The 17471-nt window shown below is 43.6% G+C and overlaps 1 protein-coding gene across 3 annotated transcripts; it reads right to left on the bottom strand.

The window, feature by feature from the left end:
- Nucleotides 1–630: 630 nt before the first annotated feature.
- On the bottom strand, nucleotides 631–15476 carry ABRACL (ABRA C-terminal like). 3 transcript variants are annotated; one of them, XM_063605476.1, is made up of 4 exons: nucleotides 15366–15476; nucleotides 15049–15175; nucleotides 9712–9778; nucleotides 631–1207 (listed from the first exon to the last, which is right to left on the bottom strand). In XM_063605476.1, exons 3-4 carry the CDS (start codon nucleotides 9770–9772, stop codon nucleotides 1023–1025), a joined length of 246 nt encoding a protein of 81 aa, XP_063461546.1. In that variant the 5' UTR covers nucleotides 9773–9778; nucleotides 15049–15175; nucleotides 15366–15476; the 3' UTR covers nucleotides 631–1022. The 3 variants fall into 3 exon arrangements, with proteins under 3 accessions (XP_063461546.1, XP_003827759.1, XP_063461547.1); XM_003827711.6 differs by lacking the exon at nucleotides 15366–15476 and having other exon boundaries at nucleotides 15049–15251; XM_063605477.1 differs by lacking the exons at nucleotides 15049–15175; nucleotides 15366–15476 and adding an exon at nucleotides 14612–14736.
- Between the last annotated feature and the right edge of the window lie 1995 nt (nucleotides 15477–17471).

Below are 17471 nucleotides of genomic sequence, written 5' to 3'. Positions count from 1 at the left end.
CAAGTCATGTTAAATTCTGTAACATGCAATCAGAGATTATCCCATATTGTTTCAGATGGGTGTAATCCAACTAGAATGTGAAGTTTTTAGGTTAGATTTTTTGACATGTCCCCAAACTCAGCAGTAAGCACACAATCAGCCTCAAAATAAATATTTTGTATAGGGTCTAACCATAACACTAACCATTCCTCTTTTTTTTTTTTTTTTTTTGTGAGATCAAGTCTCGCTCTGTCGCCCAGGCTGGAGTGCCGTGGGGCGATCTCAGCTCACTGCAACCTCCACCTCCTGGGTTCAGGTGATCCTTGTGCCTCAGCCTCCAGAGTAGTGGGTATTACAGATGTGTGCCATCACGCACAGCTAATTTTTGTATTTTTAGTAGAGATGGGGTTTCACCATGTTGGCCAGGCTGTCTCGAACTCGCAACCTCAGGTGATCTGCCCGTCTCAGCCTCCCAAAGTGCTGGAATTACAGGTGTGAGCCACTGTGCCCAGCCCTTCCTATTACTTAAATTTGGTAGTTTTGAGAGAATTTGTTTCAGAGTAACACAACTTTTACTGCAGTTGCCTAATCTTGATGCAAAAACTCAATTCTGAGAAGCACACAAATACTTAAATGACAAAATAAGGCAAATTTAAGACAGTTACATGTCTTTATTACATAAACATCATAATATTTCTCATAGGAGTTGGTCTTCAGTTTGCTTGTTGCTTTCGCAGAATGTCAAATATCTATAGAAAATGTCTATTTATGAACAAACATTCCCGTCCCTGCCCCGCAAAAAATCTCATTGCCTACAATTCCTAACCAGATTCCTGAGAAAAATAATAGGATTTATTTTATAGCATCATACATAAATTTTCTTTCAAGATATAAAAAAGGACAGACTTCTAAAACATGAATCTCCTTTCGTTTACAAAGTTCTATAAAAATACATTAAGTATGTTCAAATGTTTGTTCTTTCACTTTATATTCCAGTTTACCAGAAACAAAAAATGGCAGTACATAAAGATATGTAAACCACATTAATCTTGCAGTAATATAATGTCAACATCATCATGAACACCTTGCAGAAGCAGCTCTCCTGGATATGTTACAATCTTCCTTCGTTTTGCAGCTTTGAGAGTTCCTACCAATGCTTCAAAGAGGTTGGCACATTTATCATCACGGAAGAGGACCCCAAATTTCACGCTTAACTTTCCATCAGCATCTAGTTTGAGAAAATACATTGTTAGCAAATGCAAAGTCTGTTTCATACCCTCAAGTATGGAAGACTTACAAAATCTTTAATAAATTTATAACTATGGGCTATTCAAGGTTGCAATTTAACACTTAACAGTCATAAATTCAACATATTCTCTTCCTTGATCCAAAAAGTAATGGAATAAATACATGCTATATGCCTCTTAGCCTTAGGATTATCCAGACAAAGACTGAGAACCAACATTTACAAAAGTTGAATGTGCTACAGTGCTAATACTGCAGATGAATTTCTCTCCCTCTATTTTATTTGTTAATTGTTATGTGAGTTTTTGAATCAATAAACACTACAAATAAAAGAGAAAACCAGGATCAAGAGCAGTGTTTCTCTAAGTGTGTTCTGAACACTCGGAATCCCCAGGGTGGGAGTGGGGGGCTCCTTAAAAATGTATAATCATCAGCCATTCATCAGGACCACTGAATCTGAATTCCCAGTAGTAGACTCAGAAATCTGTATTTCATATGAGCCCTAGATTATCTTATTTGGAGGCCAGTTTTTAACATATACATTGAAAGTTAAGATAGACCAAAAGTAGATCTGTTGTTAAACATCAATAACCTGAAAACCTGGAGGCAAGGGTAATCTGGGAGACACCTCCCTATCCTTGGGCGATTCCTTTGACCACTTGACTGAATCCCTGACCTCTTCCTACCCCTCTACTGCAGGTTCTTCCCTTCCAAGGTTACACCCACTGTCAAGACGATGGCCATCACAGTGAGGGGAGGACCATTCCTTGACCAAAGGTTCTTGAGTTCCCATGCTCCCTGGCTAGAACTTCCGACTGGATGCTTGGCAAACTCCTACTGTGAGCGCAGCACTGTGTTAGACACTAGAGGCAGACATAAGGAAGTGGAGAATCACTTTCTAGAGAGAATAACTTTCTAGCTTTCAAAGCAATGACTTCAATTCCCATGAGGAAATAAGAACTATACACATAACAAGTAAAGCAACAGTACAAAGCAGTATGTGATTGGATGCCAAATGAGAAGCAAAGAAAATACATCCCGGCTGAGTGCAATGGCTCATGCCTGTAATCCCAGCACTTTGGGAGGCCAAGGTAGGAGGATACCTTGAGCCCAGAAGTTTGACACCAACCTTAGCAACATAGTCAGACCATGTCTCTCCTAAAAAAAAATTATATATATATATACACATATATATATACACATATATATATACATGTATATATATACATATATACATACATATATATATATATAGAGAGAGAGAGAGAGAGAGAGAGCTGGGTCTGGTGGAATGCACCTGTGATCCCAGCTACTCAGGAAGCTGAAGCAGAGGGCTGTTTGAGCCCAGGAGTTTGAGGCTGCAGTGAGCCATGATCGTGCTAGTGCACTCTAGCCTGGGCAACAGAGTGAGACCCTGTCTCATAAAAAAAAGAAGAAAAAAAGAAAATATATTTTACAGTTTAGAGGAGGGCAAGATGTCTTTGGGCAAGAATGGTAAGGAAGACTTCATGGAGGAGACAGTACTTATTCTGGACTTTAAAGGAGACAATAACTTGGAGCTTTTTTCTTTTTCCTCATCTTCATTGTGATGATATACATGAGCTTTTTAAAAACCTAATAGTCCTCAGTTGAAATCTCTGCCATCTACTAGTCATTTGGCCTTGGGCAACTTGTTTAAAGCTCGCTAAGCCTTGGCTTCCTCCTGTGTAAAATGGGGACCTGAACATCTTTTTCTCAGTGCTGCCAGGAGACACAGTTCGAAAGCACCCAGCACAGTGCCTAGCACACACTGAGTATCAGCAACCAGGGGCTCTGTTGTGACTGAGACAAATGGAGAGAGTGTGCCAAGCCACAGGCAAGGCTGAAAACGAGTAAGGTGGCTGGGGGAACAGTGACCAGCGTGAAGTTTACTCACCTGAAGTAGATAATCTAAGATGAGGAGGACAAAAGATGTTCTAAAGGGAAAACAGGGAATCTGACCACGTTTGGCCTGGAAAGCAAAGATGCACCTCTTTGATTTTTCAGTTTCTACCTACATGACACTCTGTGTGCAACAGGAACCTGTCACTGATTACAGGTAGAAGTGGAGCTGCTGGTAACCTCAGGCAAGTCCTCCAAGCTCTCTGAACTTCAGGTATCCATCAAATGAGGGCAAAAATACCTCTCACAGGGCTGTTGCAAGGATTAACAGACATAATAAAGATAAAGCCTCTTATAGAGTGCCCAGCATACAGTAAATTCTCAACTTTGGTTAAAATTTTTAAAGGCACCAAAGACAGAAACCTGAGTGTAATCTTGGAGTTCTCATGCCCCCTCACCCCTCAATCTGACAAATGTTTGGGTGATTCCACCTTCTTTGTGCCTTCTGTGGCTACTGCCTCTCCTCTCCAATCACAGTTAATTCCTTGGTTCAGGCCCTGAGTGTTTCTCACCTGCATCACTGCAAGCTGCTGACTGAGAACTCTGTACCAGCCTCCTTTTCTGCATTTTTGCCCCTCAATACATCCTCCACATGGGTGTGGAAGAAAAAATGTGGAAGAAACTTTATGAGATGCAAAGCTCATTGTTACTCTTCTACTTTAATCCCTCTTTCGTTCTTTTTTCTTTTTTTGAGACAGGGTGTCGATCTGTTGCTCAGGCTGGAGTGCAGTGGTGTGATCATAGCTCACTGCAACCTCGAACTCCTGGACTCAAGAGATCCTCTTGAGCCTTCCAAGCCTCCCACGTAGCTGGGACTACAGGCGTGCACCACCAAACCTAATTTATTTTTATTTTTAATAAAGACGAGGTCTCAAACTCCTGGGCTCAAACAATCCTCCAGCCTTGGCCTCCCAAAGTGCTGGGATTACAGGTGTGAGCCACCTCATCAAGCCTACTTTAATATTTCAATGGCTCCCTATGACCTTCTAAATAAAGGGAAGTCCATGGCCTCACAGAAGAGGCTCTTCATCCTCTGGCCTTGCATCTATCACTTGCCTGGTCTTCTGCCATATCACTGCATGTACCTCCTGATCCAGTCACAATGAACTGCTTGCTGTGCCTAAGATGATATGACAGATTCTGCCTTTGTAACAGTGCCCGTGTTCAGCCGTCTGCCCAGAAACCCAGAAACTTCTTCCTAGCTAAATTCTTTTTCTTCAGGAATGAATTCAAATGCCACCTTTTCTAGAAGTCCTTCATGATCCACTCAGTTGAGTGAATAGCTCTTCTTATAAAACTGAGTATATATCTATCAAAGCACTCACCATCATTTATAGTATTAATAGCTAACATTTATTGAGTACTTGCTATGATCCAGAACTGTTCGATGCATTTTACAGTCATTAAAATTCACTTAATCTGTATTTCATGGAAGATAAGACACAATTGATTACAAGAAGCATCATTATTTTATATTATAATTAAACTGCCAATTTAACCATAGCATGCCATGTACTATAAGATGTATTTTTATTTTAGAGATTTTTTTTTTTCTTTTGAGATGGAGTTTCCTTCTTGTTGCCCAGGCTGGAGTGTTATGGTGTGGTCTCGGCTCACTGCAACCTCCGCCTCCCAGGTTCAAGTGATTCTCCTGTCTCAGCTTCCCAAGTAGCTGGGATTACAGGCACCCGCCACCAGGCCCAGCTAATTTTTGTATTTTTAGTAGAGACGGGGTTTCACCATGTTGGCCAAGCTGGTCTCGAACTCCTGACCTCAGGCAATCTGCCTGCCTTGGCCTCCCAAAATGCTGGGATTATAGGCGTGAGCCACCACACCTGGCCTATTTTAGAGATTTTTTTTAATGTGAAGAAATGTGTCCTTGAAATAGAGTATTGTTGTTTTACAAATAAGGAAAACAAGGCACAGAAAAGTTTAGTAAGGTAGCCAAGGTCACGCAGCAAGTATGTAGAGGAGCTGGGATTCATTTCCAGAGAGTCCAACTTTACAGCCCATGTTAATCACTTCCCTCTAGGTACTTCCAGTTTGTCTGTCTTTCAGCTACCTAAAGAGGACCTCAAAGATGGAGATGGAATTTTGTTCATTTTTACATCTCCAGCACTTGAGCACAAAGGGGACACTAAAAAAAATTTGTTGAATGAAGGAATTTAAATTTCCAAGTGCTCTCTCCCCCATTTAATCTTTTTTCGCTATATGAAAAATGGGACTTTAAGGAATTTGACTTTCAATGAAAAGATAAAACTAAATTCATCAGTTTTCATCTTGAGCTCATACATCATGTGTAGACTAAAGCAAAATTACTCCAGATACAACTTAAATAATTAACCATAACACGTTCAAAGATAACACATATCTATATATGCTTTCAAACTCAATAAGTCATCTTTTGCCAGGAATGAGAAAGTCAAGGTATCCTGATGAAGCTGCAAAATTAAAAGTATTTCCATGCTTATAGAAGTTACGATAATTATCTTAAGTCTCCTAATGTGAAAGCTGCTAATTTTGAAGTGGAATTTCAGTTTGCCTTACCAGAATAATGACACTCTTCTAGTAATGTAAAGGTTAGAATTTAAAAACTAATTGAATATGACCAATAAACACTAGGCTGATATGGATAAAGAAAAGAAAATCCTACAAATCTTTGGAAATATGCCTGTAACACCTATAACTATCCAAACAATAGTAATGCACGGCCGGGCCCAGCAGCTCACGTCTACAATCCCAGCACTTTGGAAGGCTGAGGCGGGTGGATCACATGAGGCCAGGAGTTCGAGACCAGCCTGGCCAACATGGCGAAAAACTGTCTCTAGTAAAAATACAAAAATTAGCTGGGGGTGGTGGCAGATGCCTGTAATCCCAGCTACTCAGGAGGCTGAGGCAGGAGAATTGTTTGAACCCAGGAGGCAGAGGTTGCAGTGAGCCAAGATCGCACCACTGTACTCCAGCCTGGGTGACAGAGCAAGACTCTATCCCAGAAAAAAAAAAAAAAAAAAAAAAGAGAAAAAGAAAAAAACAATAATAATGCTGCCAAGAGTAAGATGACCTCACTGAGCTCAGGAAAAATCAGGAGTGTGGGAGGAGGAACAGGAGGGACATCACTATGGAAAATAAGACTCATCAGGCCTCCATCAAGTGGGTGTGGTGAAATGCGTGGGAGAAAAATTGAGTTAGGGAAGACTGTTGATTTCTTTGATTAGGAAACTAAATACATTATGGCCGGATGAAGTGGCTCACGCCTGTAATCCCAACACTTTGGGAGGCTGAGGCAGGCGGATGACTTGAGGCCAGAAGTTCGAGACCAGCCTGGCCAACATGGCAAAACCCCATCTCTACTAAAAATACAAAACTTAACCAGGCGTGGTGGTGGACACCTGTAATACTAGCTACCAGGGAGGCTGAGGCACAAGAATTGCCTGCACTCAGAAGACAAGAGGTTGCAGTGAGCCAAGATGGTGCCACTGCACTCCAGCCCAGGAAACAGAGTGAGACTCCATCTCAAAAAAGAAACTAAATAAATTATATTTTCCAATGTCTTCTCGGTGTTCTCTTCAAACAATACATTCATTCCCATTCCAAAAACCAACTCATGGATTTCCCCCTAAACTGACCTGCTCTACACTTCAAAGTCCTACCTGAGATGCAAGACTTCATTGAGTACCCCCAACTACTACAACTTCCAATAATCTATTTTGAAGGGACCATACTGCATGTCAGCACTTCATAGTTCAGCATACCATTTTTTTTTTTCGGATAATTGCCTCATGAGTTTTTTATTGTTTTTGTTTTTGTTTTGAGACAGGGTCTCACTCTGTCCCCCAGGGTGGAGTGCAATGGCTTGAACACGGCTCACTGCAGCCTCGACGTCCTGAGCTCATGCAATCCTCCTGCCTCAGCCTCCAGTATAGCTGGGACCACAGTTGCATGCCACCATGCCTGGCTAATTTTTTTATTTTTTTGTAGAGATGGGATCCCACCTTGTTGCCCAGGCTGGTCTTGAATTCCTGGGCTTACGCGATCCTCCCACCTTGGCCTCCTGATGTGCTAGGATTACAGGCCTGAGCCATGGCACCTGGACTATGAGATTTTATCTGTTTTCATCAACTAAGTAGTAAAATCCCTGAGGAAAAGGAACACACTTTATACCACTTGTACTACACAGTTATTAGCATATATAGATACTCAATAAGTATTAACTGATCATATGATTCAACTCAGTTGTTGACTAACTTAGGACTTAGAGTCCATACCAGCTTTAATATGCCTCATTTATCTTTTCTTGGTACATTTCAGTAATGATGACTCAGGTTTGATATAGAAATAGAGTGACTAAGACAAAAAAGAGGGAATAGTAGGAAGAATAAAGGCCTCTGAAGATATCCATGTCCCAATCCCTAGAATCTGTATGTTACCTTACATGGCAAAAGGGACTTTTCAGATGCAATTCAATTAAGGACCCTACGACAGGAAGGTATCCTAGATTATCTGGGTGAGCCCAGTGTAATCCAAAAAGTCCTTAAAACAGAAGAGGGAGGCAGGCCAGGCACGGTGGCTCACACCTGTAATCCCAGCACTTTGGGAGGCCGAGGCAGGTGGATCACTTGAGGCCAGGAGTTCATGACCAGCCTGGCCAACATGGTGAAACCCCATCTCTTTTATGTTTGTTTGGTTGTTGAGACGAAGTCTTGCCCCATTGCCCAGGCTGGAGTGCAGTGGCACAATCTTGGTTCACTGCAACCTCCACCTCCCGAGTTCAAGCGATTCTCCTGCCTCAGCCTCCCTAGTAGCTGGGATTACAGGCACATGCCAGCACGCCTGGCTAATTTTTTTCTGTATCTTTAGTAGAGACAGGGTTTCACCATGTTGGCCAGGCTGGTCTCGAACTCCTCACCTCATGATCCAACCGCCTCAGCCTCCCAAAGTGCTGGGATTACAGGCGTGAGCCACTGCACCTGGCTGGTAAAACCCCATCTCTAATAAAAATACAAGAAACTAGGCCGGGTGTGGTGGCTCACACCTGTAAACCTAGCATTTTGGGAGGCCGAGGCAGGTGGATCACCTGAGGTCAGGAGTTCAAGACCAGCCTGGCTAACATGGTGAAACCCCATCTCTACTAAAAATACAAAAATTATCTGAGCGTGGTGGCAGGTGCCTATAATCCCAGCTACTTGGGAAGCTGAGGCAGGAGAATCGCTTGAACCCGGGAGGCGGCGGTTGCAGTGAGCTGAGATTGCACCACTGCACTCTAGCCTGAGTGACAGAGTAAGATTCTCTCTGGAAAACAAAAAAGAATTAAAAGTGGAGGATGTCAGTATGATGCAATGTGTGGACTCAATCAGCTCTTGCTCGCTTTGAAGACAGAGAAAGGGAGTCATGAGCCAAGGCAACTTCTAGAAGCTGGAAAAGGCAAGGAAACTGATTCCCTCCTGGAACCTATAGAAAGGAGTCCCCTGCCAACACCTTAATCTTACTCCAGCAGGACCATTGTCAAACTCCTGACCTACAGAACTCTTAAGATATTAAATGTGTTGTTTTACATCACTAAATTTGTGGCAATCTGTTACAGCAGGAACAGAAAACCACTGCAGGGGACATTTGATATTAATGGCTTAATGGAATTTTCCAAGTGTGTCCTGTTACTTCAAAGGATTTGTGATTCAGGAACAGATAGTGCTTTAAGAAGAATCAAACTATAATGACACAAATCTTGAGAGCTTGTGAGGTACTTTCTAGAACTGTTTTTCACTTACATGATGTAATTTTAAAACTTCGAGTTCTATTATCCTAGTTGTTGCTGAATATGTCTATTATTCTTATTATTTTCAAAATGCCCCCCAAATTCTTGCATATCTCATCTGAGATGTACCAAATACCTAAAGCTGCAAGTATAATAGTAATTGTCATTACGACTTAGGAAGAAGACACTAACACTACCAATTTTGCATGTCACTATCTTCAAGGAAGCTGCCTAGTTATTGCTGAAGAAAAAGATAATTTTTCTTAAACACTACCTAAAGGATGATTTATTTTAGTTACTTAATATCTGATTATACAAAACTCAAGATTTGGAGAAAATAAAGACAATTTAGTATAATTTAGTATAATTTCAATGTAAATCCCTAGTCATTTAGAAGTTTGTAAAATGATGATATTTTAGATAAGATGATTTGAAAAAAAAGAAGTTTGTAAAATGATGGCAGAACAAGGCAGAAAACATGAATTTTAATAGTATGACAAGTAAAAATTTGAACATGATTCAATTACCAAATTTCAATGCAGTCAAATAAAAGAAGCTTGGTAATTTGCTTTCTATTGAAAAATAATGAAATATCTCAACTATTCCCTGCATCAGAATCACAATACCCCAAAAGCCCCGTGTCTCCAGATGTCAATTCCTGGCTAAGGGCAGTTATAACCTGGGGCTGTGGGCAGAGCTGCCACACTTGTGTCCTGAAGCCCTGGGTGACCCCTTCATAGGCTTCTCCAGCATGCCAGTCTCACCTGTTCCAAGGTAAAGCCAGGAGAAATACTCTATCTCTGTTAGATACTTACTTTTTGAACCCAAACGATGAATTTCCTCCACTAAGAGGTTAACCTCATGATCCACATTCATTGCTGCCTGGGAGAGAAAAAGGAAGTCTAAATTATCACCATTACATTCCATTAAGCACATCCAAATCCAAGAGCCCTTTGTCTTGTTCAGGTCACATTTGTCACTATTAATTTACCATGTTCCTTTTCCTAAAAATATTTGTGTGATGCATGTGGCACTGAAGTGTCCCCATTTTCCCTCTACCTTTGTAACCGCCCCCTCAGCTCCCTGCACTCCTATTCTCCACGTCTGTGGGGGAGAATACAGCCATTCTCCTTGCACCCACGAATCACTCTGAGTAGGTCCTCTTCATGGTACCCTGCCAGGCACCAAAAATACAAAAGGTGTGTAGCACAGGATCTGCCCTCGGGGATCTCACATTCTAAAGACAGATGAGGGCCTGCAATGAAAAGCAATGAGACGAATACTCTTTGAGTGGTGGGTCCAAGGCATATGGAAGCACAAAGGAAGAAGCAGCAGGAGGCTTCCTGGAGGTCACTGGGGAGGAGTGGTCCAGCCAGACTGGTGGGGTAGGGCACTCTATACAGGAGGAAGTGCATACACAAAGCAAGGCAACAAAGGAGAAAACACATAGCACACTTGAGGTAGGCCTAAGCTGGGGGCTGGGCACCCCAGAATAAACTGACAAACACTCCCTGCCCTTCAGGAGCCTGTAGTCTAGTTGGGGAGGCAGATCAATACAACAGCAATTTTAATACCATCCGGTCAATCCAGTGACGTACAGGGACATCATGGCCTTCTCTGGGCAGTGCCCAGTAAATCCGATTGCAATAAATAGCTCATGGTGAAGATCATTCATCTGCAGATAAGGAGGAGTTCAGAATAAAACAAAAGCTGAGCCTTACCTTGGTTCACTAAGTCCTCCACGAGCTGGGTCCCGCACACTGTTCCAGCCTCTTCCACCCCCTTGAACTCTAGGCTGTAGCCATGTGGGACTTTTTAATCTCTCAAATGCCCCCTTGCTCTCTCACCTCCAGCCTTCACACATACTGTGGCTTCAACCCAGACTATAGCTATTCCTCCTTCCAGGAGCTAATTCACACACATCCTGCTCCAGCTTAAATAAAAGCCTTCCCTGAAACCGTGGAGGAGGAGCACCTCCCTCACTGTGTGTTCCCATAGCACCGGGTGCCCCTCTTCATTTCACTTAATTGGAATTACATTTCTGGACTTTCACTTCTACAGGGTAAGCTCCCCTCTGCAGGGATCTGACTATAATGCTCACTGCTCTATCATGTCTGGCACTAAGAGTAGAGGGTAAAGAAATATTGACCTCATGAACTGAAAAGAACACGCAAAGGCATGAGAGGGATTGGAAGTACACCTGCAGGATGTCGGGAAGTATGAGCAACTGGGTAGAAGATGCATCAGTTCAGTCTGTTTTCAAATCATAATTTTTTCAAATCATATAAGAGACCAAAAAGGTGGAGTTGTGTGTATGGTTTCCTTTGGGGTGATACTTTGGAAGAAACAACTTTATCCAGATGGATTGTAACTAATTCTTGCTAGCTGTTAAAAACAAGAGTGACACCTATGACTATATACCACCTGCTTACATGATATTGATTGGGACACTAGATTTTCTATCTGCTAATTATTAAAAGTGCCACTACCATCTGCTCTGTTGCTTGTGCGAATATTATAATTTAAGAAGCTTAGATTGCAATAAAACGCAAAATATTCAATTAAATGCATCTTCATAAAACTTAATATGAAAATTTATAGTGTTCAAATATTGAGGACTTTGTGTTGGTGAAGTCATATCTGTAACATTATATGCAATTCAAGACATAGTTTAAGAGAGATACTAAAAAGCGAAAATATACACAGAGTACACAGCCACTAGGCCTGAACACCATGCCATGAGAATAAAAGTAGGAAAGCCCGGGCGCGGTGGCTCACGCCTGTAATCCCAGCACTTTGGGAGGCCGAGGCAGGTGGATCACGAGGTCAGGAGATCGAGACCATCCTGGCCAACACGGTGAAACCCCGTCTCTACTAAAAATACAAAAAAAATTTAGCTGGGCATGGTGGCGGGCGCCTGTAGTCCCAGCTACTCGGGAGGCTGAGGCAGGAGTATGGCGTGAACCCGGGAGGCGGAGCTTGCAGTGAGCCGAGATCACGCCACTGCACTCCAACCTGGGCGACAGAGCGAGACTCCGTCTCAAAAAAAAAAAAAAAAGTGGGAAAAAACTATTAATAGCAGTGTGGTGGGCAACTGTTGTTTTGTCTGCCCAGCACCCATTTCCCATTCTGGCACCAGCAGTCTATGTTTTGTTTGGATAAAGCCTTTCCCTCCTTATGCTAAACCCATGTATCCTGGGTAGAGTCTTACTCTGGGCTCCAGAAGCAGTTCAGGGCCAGAATGATTGGTTTGAGGCATGAGGTAGCTGAGCCCATCCAGAACAATGACGTTCAGCCCTGTGATTTTGCTAGAACTATTAGTAAAATGACACTCTCCTTTCACTGGGTTGTATGATATTAGTTTATAGTCCCTGATGTCAATGGCCACCACGTGAGAACAGCTTGCCAGGAGTAAAGCTAACACAAAGAAATGTCCAGCCATATAACAATGACTGAGCCTATATATGACCCTGGACTTTCCAACTACATGAACCGGTATCTTTCCTTTTTGCTTGCGTTGGTTTGATTGAGTTTCTATTACTTGCACTCTAAAGAATCCTGACCCATAAAGTTAGCTTAGAGAAGAACTGCTGCTTTAAAAACAAAACAAAAAAAAAACTAAAGCTCTTTTTTATATACTTCTATGAATAGTCTTTGTGTTCCTCTACTGGGTAGGATGGGTAAGTGTAATAGAAAGGCAGATTTGAGAGCCATATAAAAAAGTTATCTAGCAATTAAAATTGCCCAACAATGAATAAAGTTTGCACCCTGTTCCTAGAAATATTAATGCAGACATAGTAAGGATCTGTGAGGCATGATGAGGAAATTAGCCTGTACTGGACAGAGGGAGAATGAAAATGTCCAAAGAAATTAAGGAACTTTCCAATTCTCTGATTCTCTGATTCCCGACCCCAGAAAGATGTTATCTCTTTAACACCCTTCTTCACTCCTTCCTCCCACCTCCAGCAACATACTTCAGACTTAGCTCTCATTGAATAATGAGCATCAAAGGGGAAATTCATCTATTATATATAGTACGCATACCTGCATTATAGTAAGCAGATGTACGTTCATCCAATTTTAAGCATGAAAGGCAACCAGCGTTTCTTTATACTTAATTACACATCAGGCTCCTTATCTACGTTAATTCATGTAGTTCTAAGAACCTTGCAAGGCATTTATTTACCTTTATTTTAAGGATAACGAAACAGGGGTTAATGCCCCACAATTAAATGCTGTTTCTACCACATCGTGGTGGCTGTTTCCCCGCTTCCTCTTCCTCTTTTGCCATTATGCAAATACACTAAATATAATAGTGAGTGGTATTTGTATGAAACGTGACATGCTGAGCTCTTACCAAGGCAGAACACTTACAAAGCAAGAAAGGCTCCCTGCCCAGACCACCATAAATAGGAAAATAACAGGTTTAAAAACAATTGCTAGCATACATAATTTGACGTTTTATTTATTTATTATTTAGGAAGGAGAGGGACAAAGGGGGAAAAATACCTATTGTGACACAATCCTTGAAAGACCCATGGCCTTTTATAATAAGGACAGAATCCCAGGACTGCAGAGAGCAAGATGAAGAACAATGAAGGGGGCGGAGGGTGAAGGGAGGTTGATGGGTATAAACACAGTTAGAAGAAATAAGACCTGGTGCTGCATTGATCAGTGGGGTGACTATAGTTCACATTAATGGATTGTACACTTCCAAATGGCTAAAAGCAAGTAAGTTGAATGTTCCTAGCATAAAGAAGAGATAAATATTTAGGGTGATGGATATACCAATTACCCTGATTTGGTTATACGAATGTAACACATTCTCACGAGTACCGCGAAACTATGTCTAAGAAAAAAAAAAAGAAAAGAACAATGAGGAGAGGTGAGAAGCAGAGCAAGTCTAAAGGGAAGAGCTTAATGGTGAGCGGCTGGACCAGAAGACAGGAAAAGGCTCCAGGGAAGGCGAGGCAGATGACGGCCAGGCACTCTAATTGTCGCAGAATCGATGTCGGCTTTGTGCGTGGGAAACACAAAGGAAGCGGAAAGTCGGAGGACTGGGCAGAACCCGAAACTCACCACCAATACACACTTTAGAATGTATTTAAGGACCCTCAGGGCATTGTTATTTTTCAAAAGTTTGGAGGCAATGCATGGAGATTTTCTAATATCCAAGGAAATAAAGCCTACTGGAATAGGTATGTCCGGAATCAGGAACCAACTTTACACACTCGGGCTGGGCACGTTTTCCCAGCCCTCCTTCGCAATCGCGGGCAAGCAGCTGGTGCGGGTCAAAGGATGACTGGGCTCCTTACTCCCTCCGGTCTGGGGCGCGCTCACTCCATATTTGGCCATCCTGCTACCAGTTTGGGGTTCTGCCTGGTAGAAGTCTCCTAACCCCGTGCCCTGCAGCCCATCATCACACGGTCACCGCCGGCACCAGTGCAGGGCTGGGGAGCGCGGGGCTGGGCCCCCAGTGGCGGGGCGGCACCGCTGGCGCCCGGGAAGGGCCGCGTCCCGGAAGCCTTTGTCTCCGCAGCTCCCGGCCCGGCGCCGCGGGTCTGCCTCCCCCGTGGCCCGAGCGCCCCGAAGCGCCGCGAGAGCGAGCACCCAAACCGGGCGACGAAAACGGACCCTGCCCCGGGCTCCACGAGCCCCTGGTGTCCCCTCACGACTCTGCACCCCCTGACCTGGAGCGCACAGAGCCGCACCCACCTCCGGCGCTGCAGAGTCCACTGCCCTGAGGCCACCACGTTCCTCGGGGCAGCCTCTCCCCTCGCCCCGAGCCCTTCCCCACCCAGCTTTGCAGAACTGGCTCCTGAACCACCGCCAAGTGCAAAGCCGACACGTCGCACCGCGGTAAAAATCGTTCCATTTCTGCCGGCTTCCCAGTCCGCCCCCGGCCGGCGAAACGTCACGTGAGCCGAGTGCGGAAGTCGACCCGAGAGGTGGGGGCGTGGGCGGCGCGCGCCCCACGGGACCCCAACCCGCGAGGTCTCAGCCCAGCCGGTCGCAGCTTCCGCGCGCCCTGAGCCCCCTCCCGGCCCCCTCCTGACCCGACTCTCACCGCAGCCCGCGGTGCCCGGCGGCGCACCACGGACACCCAGTCCATCCCTGCTACCTAAGCCACATCTGCCCGGGCGCTCACGCACCTCTCTGCACGGTTTTCCTTCCCGCCGGAGAACTGGCGCCGCGTGGGTCTGGACCCGGTTACCTTCTTCAGTGCACTGGGGAGGGTGAGGCCAAGGAAGGAAGTGGCTGAGGCAAAGAGAAAGACGGCTGTGGAGGAGGAGGAGCAGGGTAGGGGGAAAAGTAAGTGTTTCTGCGCTCAAGAAAGGGGCCGCCCACACTCCCAGGGACAAGCCTATGAGGAGGAAACTCAGGGGAGGAGACGTCCAAGAAAGGGGCTGACTGCAGACAGGTGAAGCGCCCTGGGCTCCTAGGAAAACGGGCCCAGAGCCTGGATTACCTCACTTTTCCACCGTGCTACTCAGAGCCAAGGATCCCAGGATCTGCATCTGATCCTGGGCGTCGATTTCCTGATGGATTTCTCTCCCAACGTAAGAAACAAAGCGCCCTCAAATTGCTGAAGGCTGCTAGAAAGAACGTGGCATTCATGGGTTCCGGATGCCGGGGGCCTCCAGAAAACTACGACTCATGACTTAAAAATGGCTTAATTCGCAAAACAAAATGCAATCTTGAAAGCCAATTTGTCAGACTGCAAAGAAATTTTACTTGGACATAGGTAGTTGTTGACCCTGGGTCAGTATCGGTTTCTTCCCTTGTTCATTCATTATTTCATACATTTAACTTCATAATTCAATTTATTCATGCTCCCTTTGTTTTAGTCACTGTTATTTTAATATATGTGTGTATGAGAGAGAGATGCTTACCGTACCCAGAGAGTCCTTTTGGAAAGGAAACAGTTACCCAAACTATTTCTAGAGCAGGGGTTGCACAAATAACTACAAAAAACGTTCCTTACCCCCTCCCCACCCCCAGCCCAGCTAATTGAAATTAAGAGTGATCGCGTGACCCAGGAGCGCACAATCCGTGATGTAGTCATCATCCTGTGAGGTGACCTGGAGCAAACAGTTCTCATCAAACACGGACTCTGATAATTAGTAAGCCAATCAGACACTCCCTTGGAAATGGAAAGTGGAGAATGCAGAGACGGAGCTGTCTGATGTAAGAGAAAGGTTGGAGCTAAGAGAGGGTAAGGCAGAAGGGGCCAAAATGGGCTTCGGATGCAAAACATCTGAGTAAGCAGAAACCAGGAGAATGTAGCAGCAGGTTGGGTGGAGGCACAAGTGGTAGAAGCCAGTCAAAGACAAGCTGAGACCAAGTGATGGAAGGAGAGCAACAAAGACCTGCTTCCCAGGGGCATGTGAGTGTCCAGTTCCCTGGGGCTGCACTGGATCCATCCACTTCCCACGCTTCATTCTAGTCTTTACGGTGAATACCTGTCTCCTGGGTGTGACTGAAGGAGTCTCTGTTCTGTAATCTTCAACAAAGGTCTGATTCTTCTAAGTGTCTCATGGCAGATAAAGTTTAAGGTGACTCCAAGATCTTTTCAGACCTATTTTTTTCTTTTACTTGTTTTATATTGTTACCAAAATGATTGAGGCCTATTTTTTTCTCACCAAAAGAAAGGTGAGAAGTTATAGTTTATATTTTTCACAGTCGACATAAGGCAAAAAATATATAATTCAAGAAAAATATATTTAGCAATTATCGAAGCAGGACCTCGCTATTTTGGCCTGTAACAGGGATCACAATTCATCAGTCAGACAATATCCAATGATAGGAATAATGAGTCTGGAGTGCACCGCTTCTGTTATGATTAGGTAATTAGTATTGCCCTAATTGCCAACCAAAGAAAAAGAAATAGGTTACTTTACCTAAAGAAGTAAACATCCTTGTTAATATAAAAATAAACTCACCCAAAAGATACTTTGTTTACACATGTGCTAAACTAAGTATAACACAAGCTTTATGTTAATCTATAAGGAATTACAATTTAAGAAAATTGTTTTGTCGGCTGGGCGCAGTGTCTCATGCCTGTAATCCCAACACTTTGGGAGGCCAAGGTGGACGGATCACCTGAGGTCAGGAGTTCGAGACCAGCCTGCCCAACATGGCAAAACCCCGTCTCTACTAAAAATACAAAAATTAGCCAGGCGTGGTGGCACATGCTTGTAATCCCAGCTACTCTGGAGGCTGAGGCAGAAGAATCACCAGAATCCAGGAGGCGAAGGTTGCGGTGACCCGAGAGCATGCCACTGCACTCCAGCCTGGGCAACAGAGTGAGGCTGCATCTCAAAAAAAAAAAAGAAAAAAAAAGAAAAGAAAAGAAAAAAGAAAGCTGTTTTGATAAAAGAAATATTAAAAAATCTTAACTAATATTTTTCATATCCAATCCTACTCCTTCAATTTCCAAATAGACTTTTGTTATCTATTCTTATTCCCTCAGGAATATCATCATGTACAATGTAAGCAATGTGGAAGTTTAACCTAAAAAGAAAATAATACAATTCATCAAATTAAAGAGTATTTAATATCTTTTAAATAAATG

The sequence above is a fragment of the Pan paniscus genome, chromosome 5, assembly GCF_029289425.2.
Source record: "Pan paniscus chromosome 5, NHGRI_mPanPan1-v2.0_pri, whole genome shotgun sequence".
Taxonomy (NCBI): domain Eukaryota; kingdom Metazoa; phylum Chordata; class Mammalia; order Primates; family Hominidae; genus Pan; species Pan paniscus.
The sequence above is the reverse complement of the archived record's forward strand: the minus strand, read 5'-3'. Positions and strand labels throughout refer to the sequence as shown.

Excerpts from the sequence above, each read along its gene's own strand:
- ABRACL (XM_063605476.1), bottom strand. The coding sequence starts at position 9,772 with ATGAATGTGGATCATGAGGTTAACCTCTTAGTGGAGGAAATTCATCGT. Across the intron at positions 1,208-9,711 it reads TCATCGTTTGGGTTCAAAAA|ATGCTGATGGAAAGTTAAGC; the intron begins GTAAGTATCTAA and ends TTCTCAAACTAG.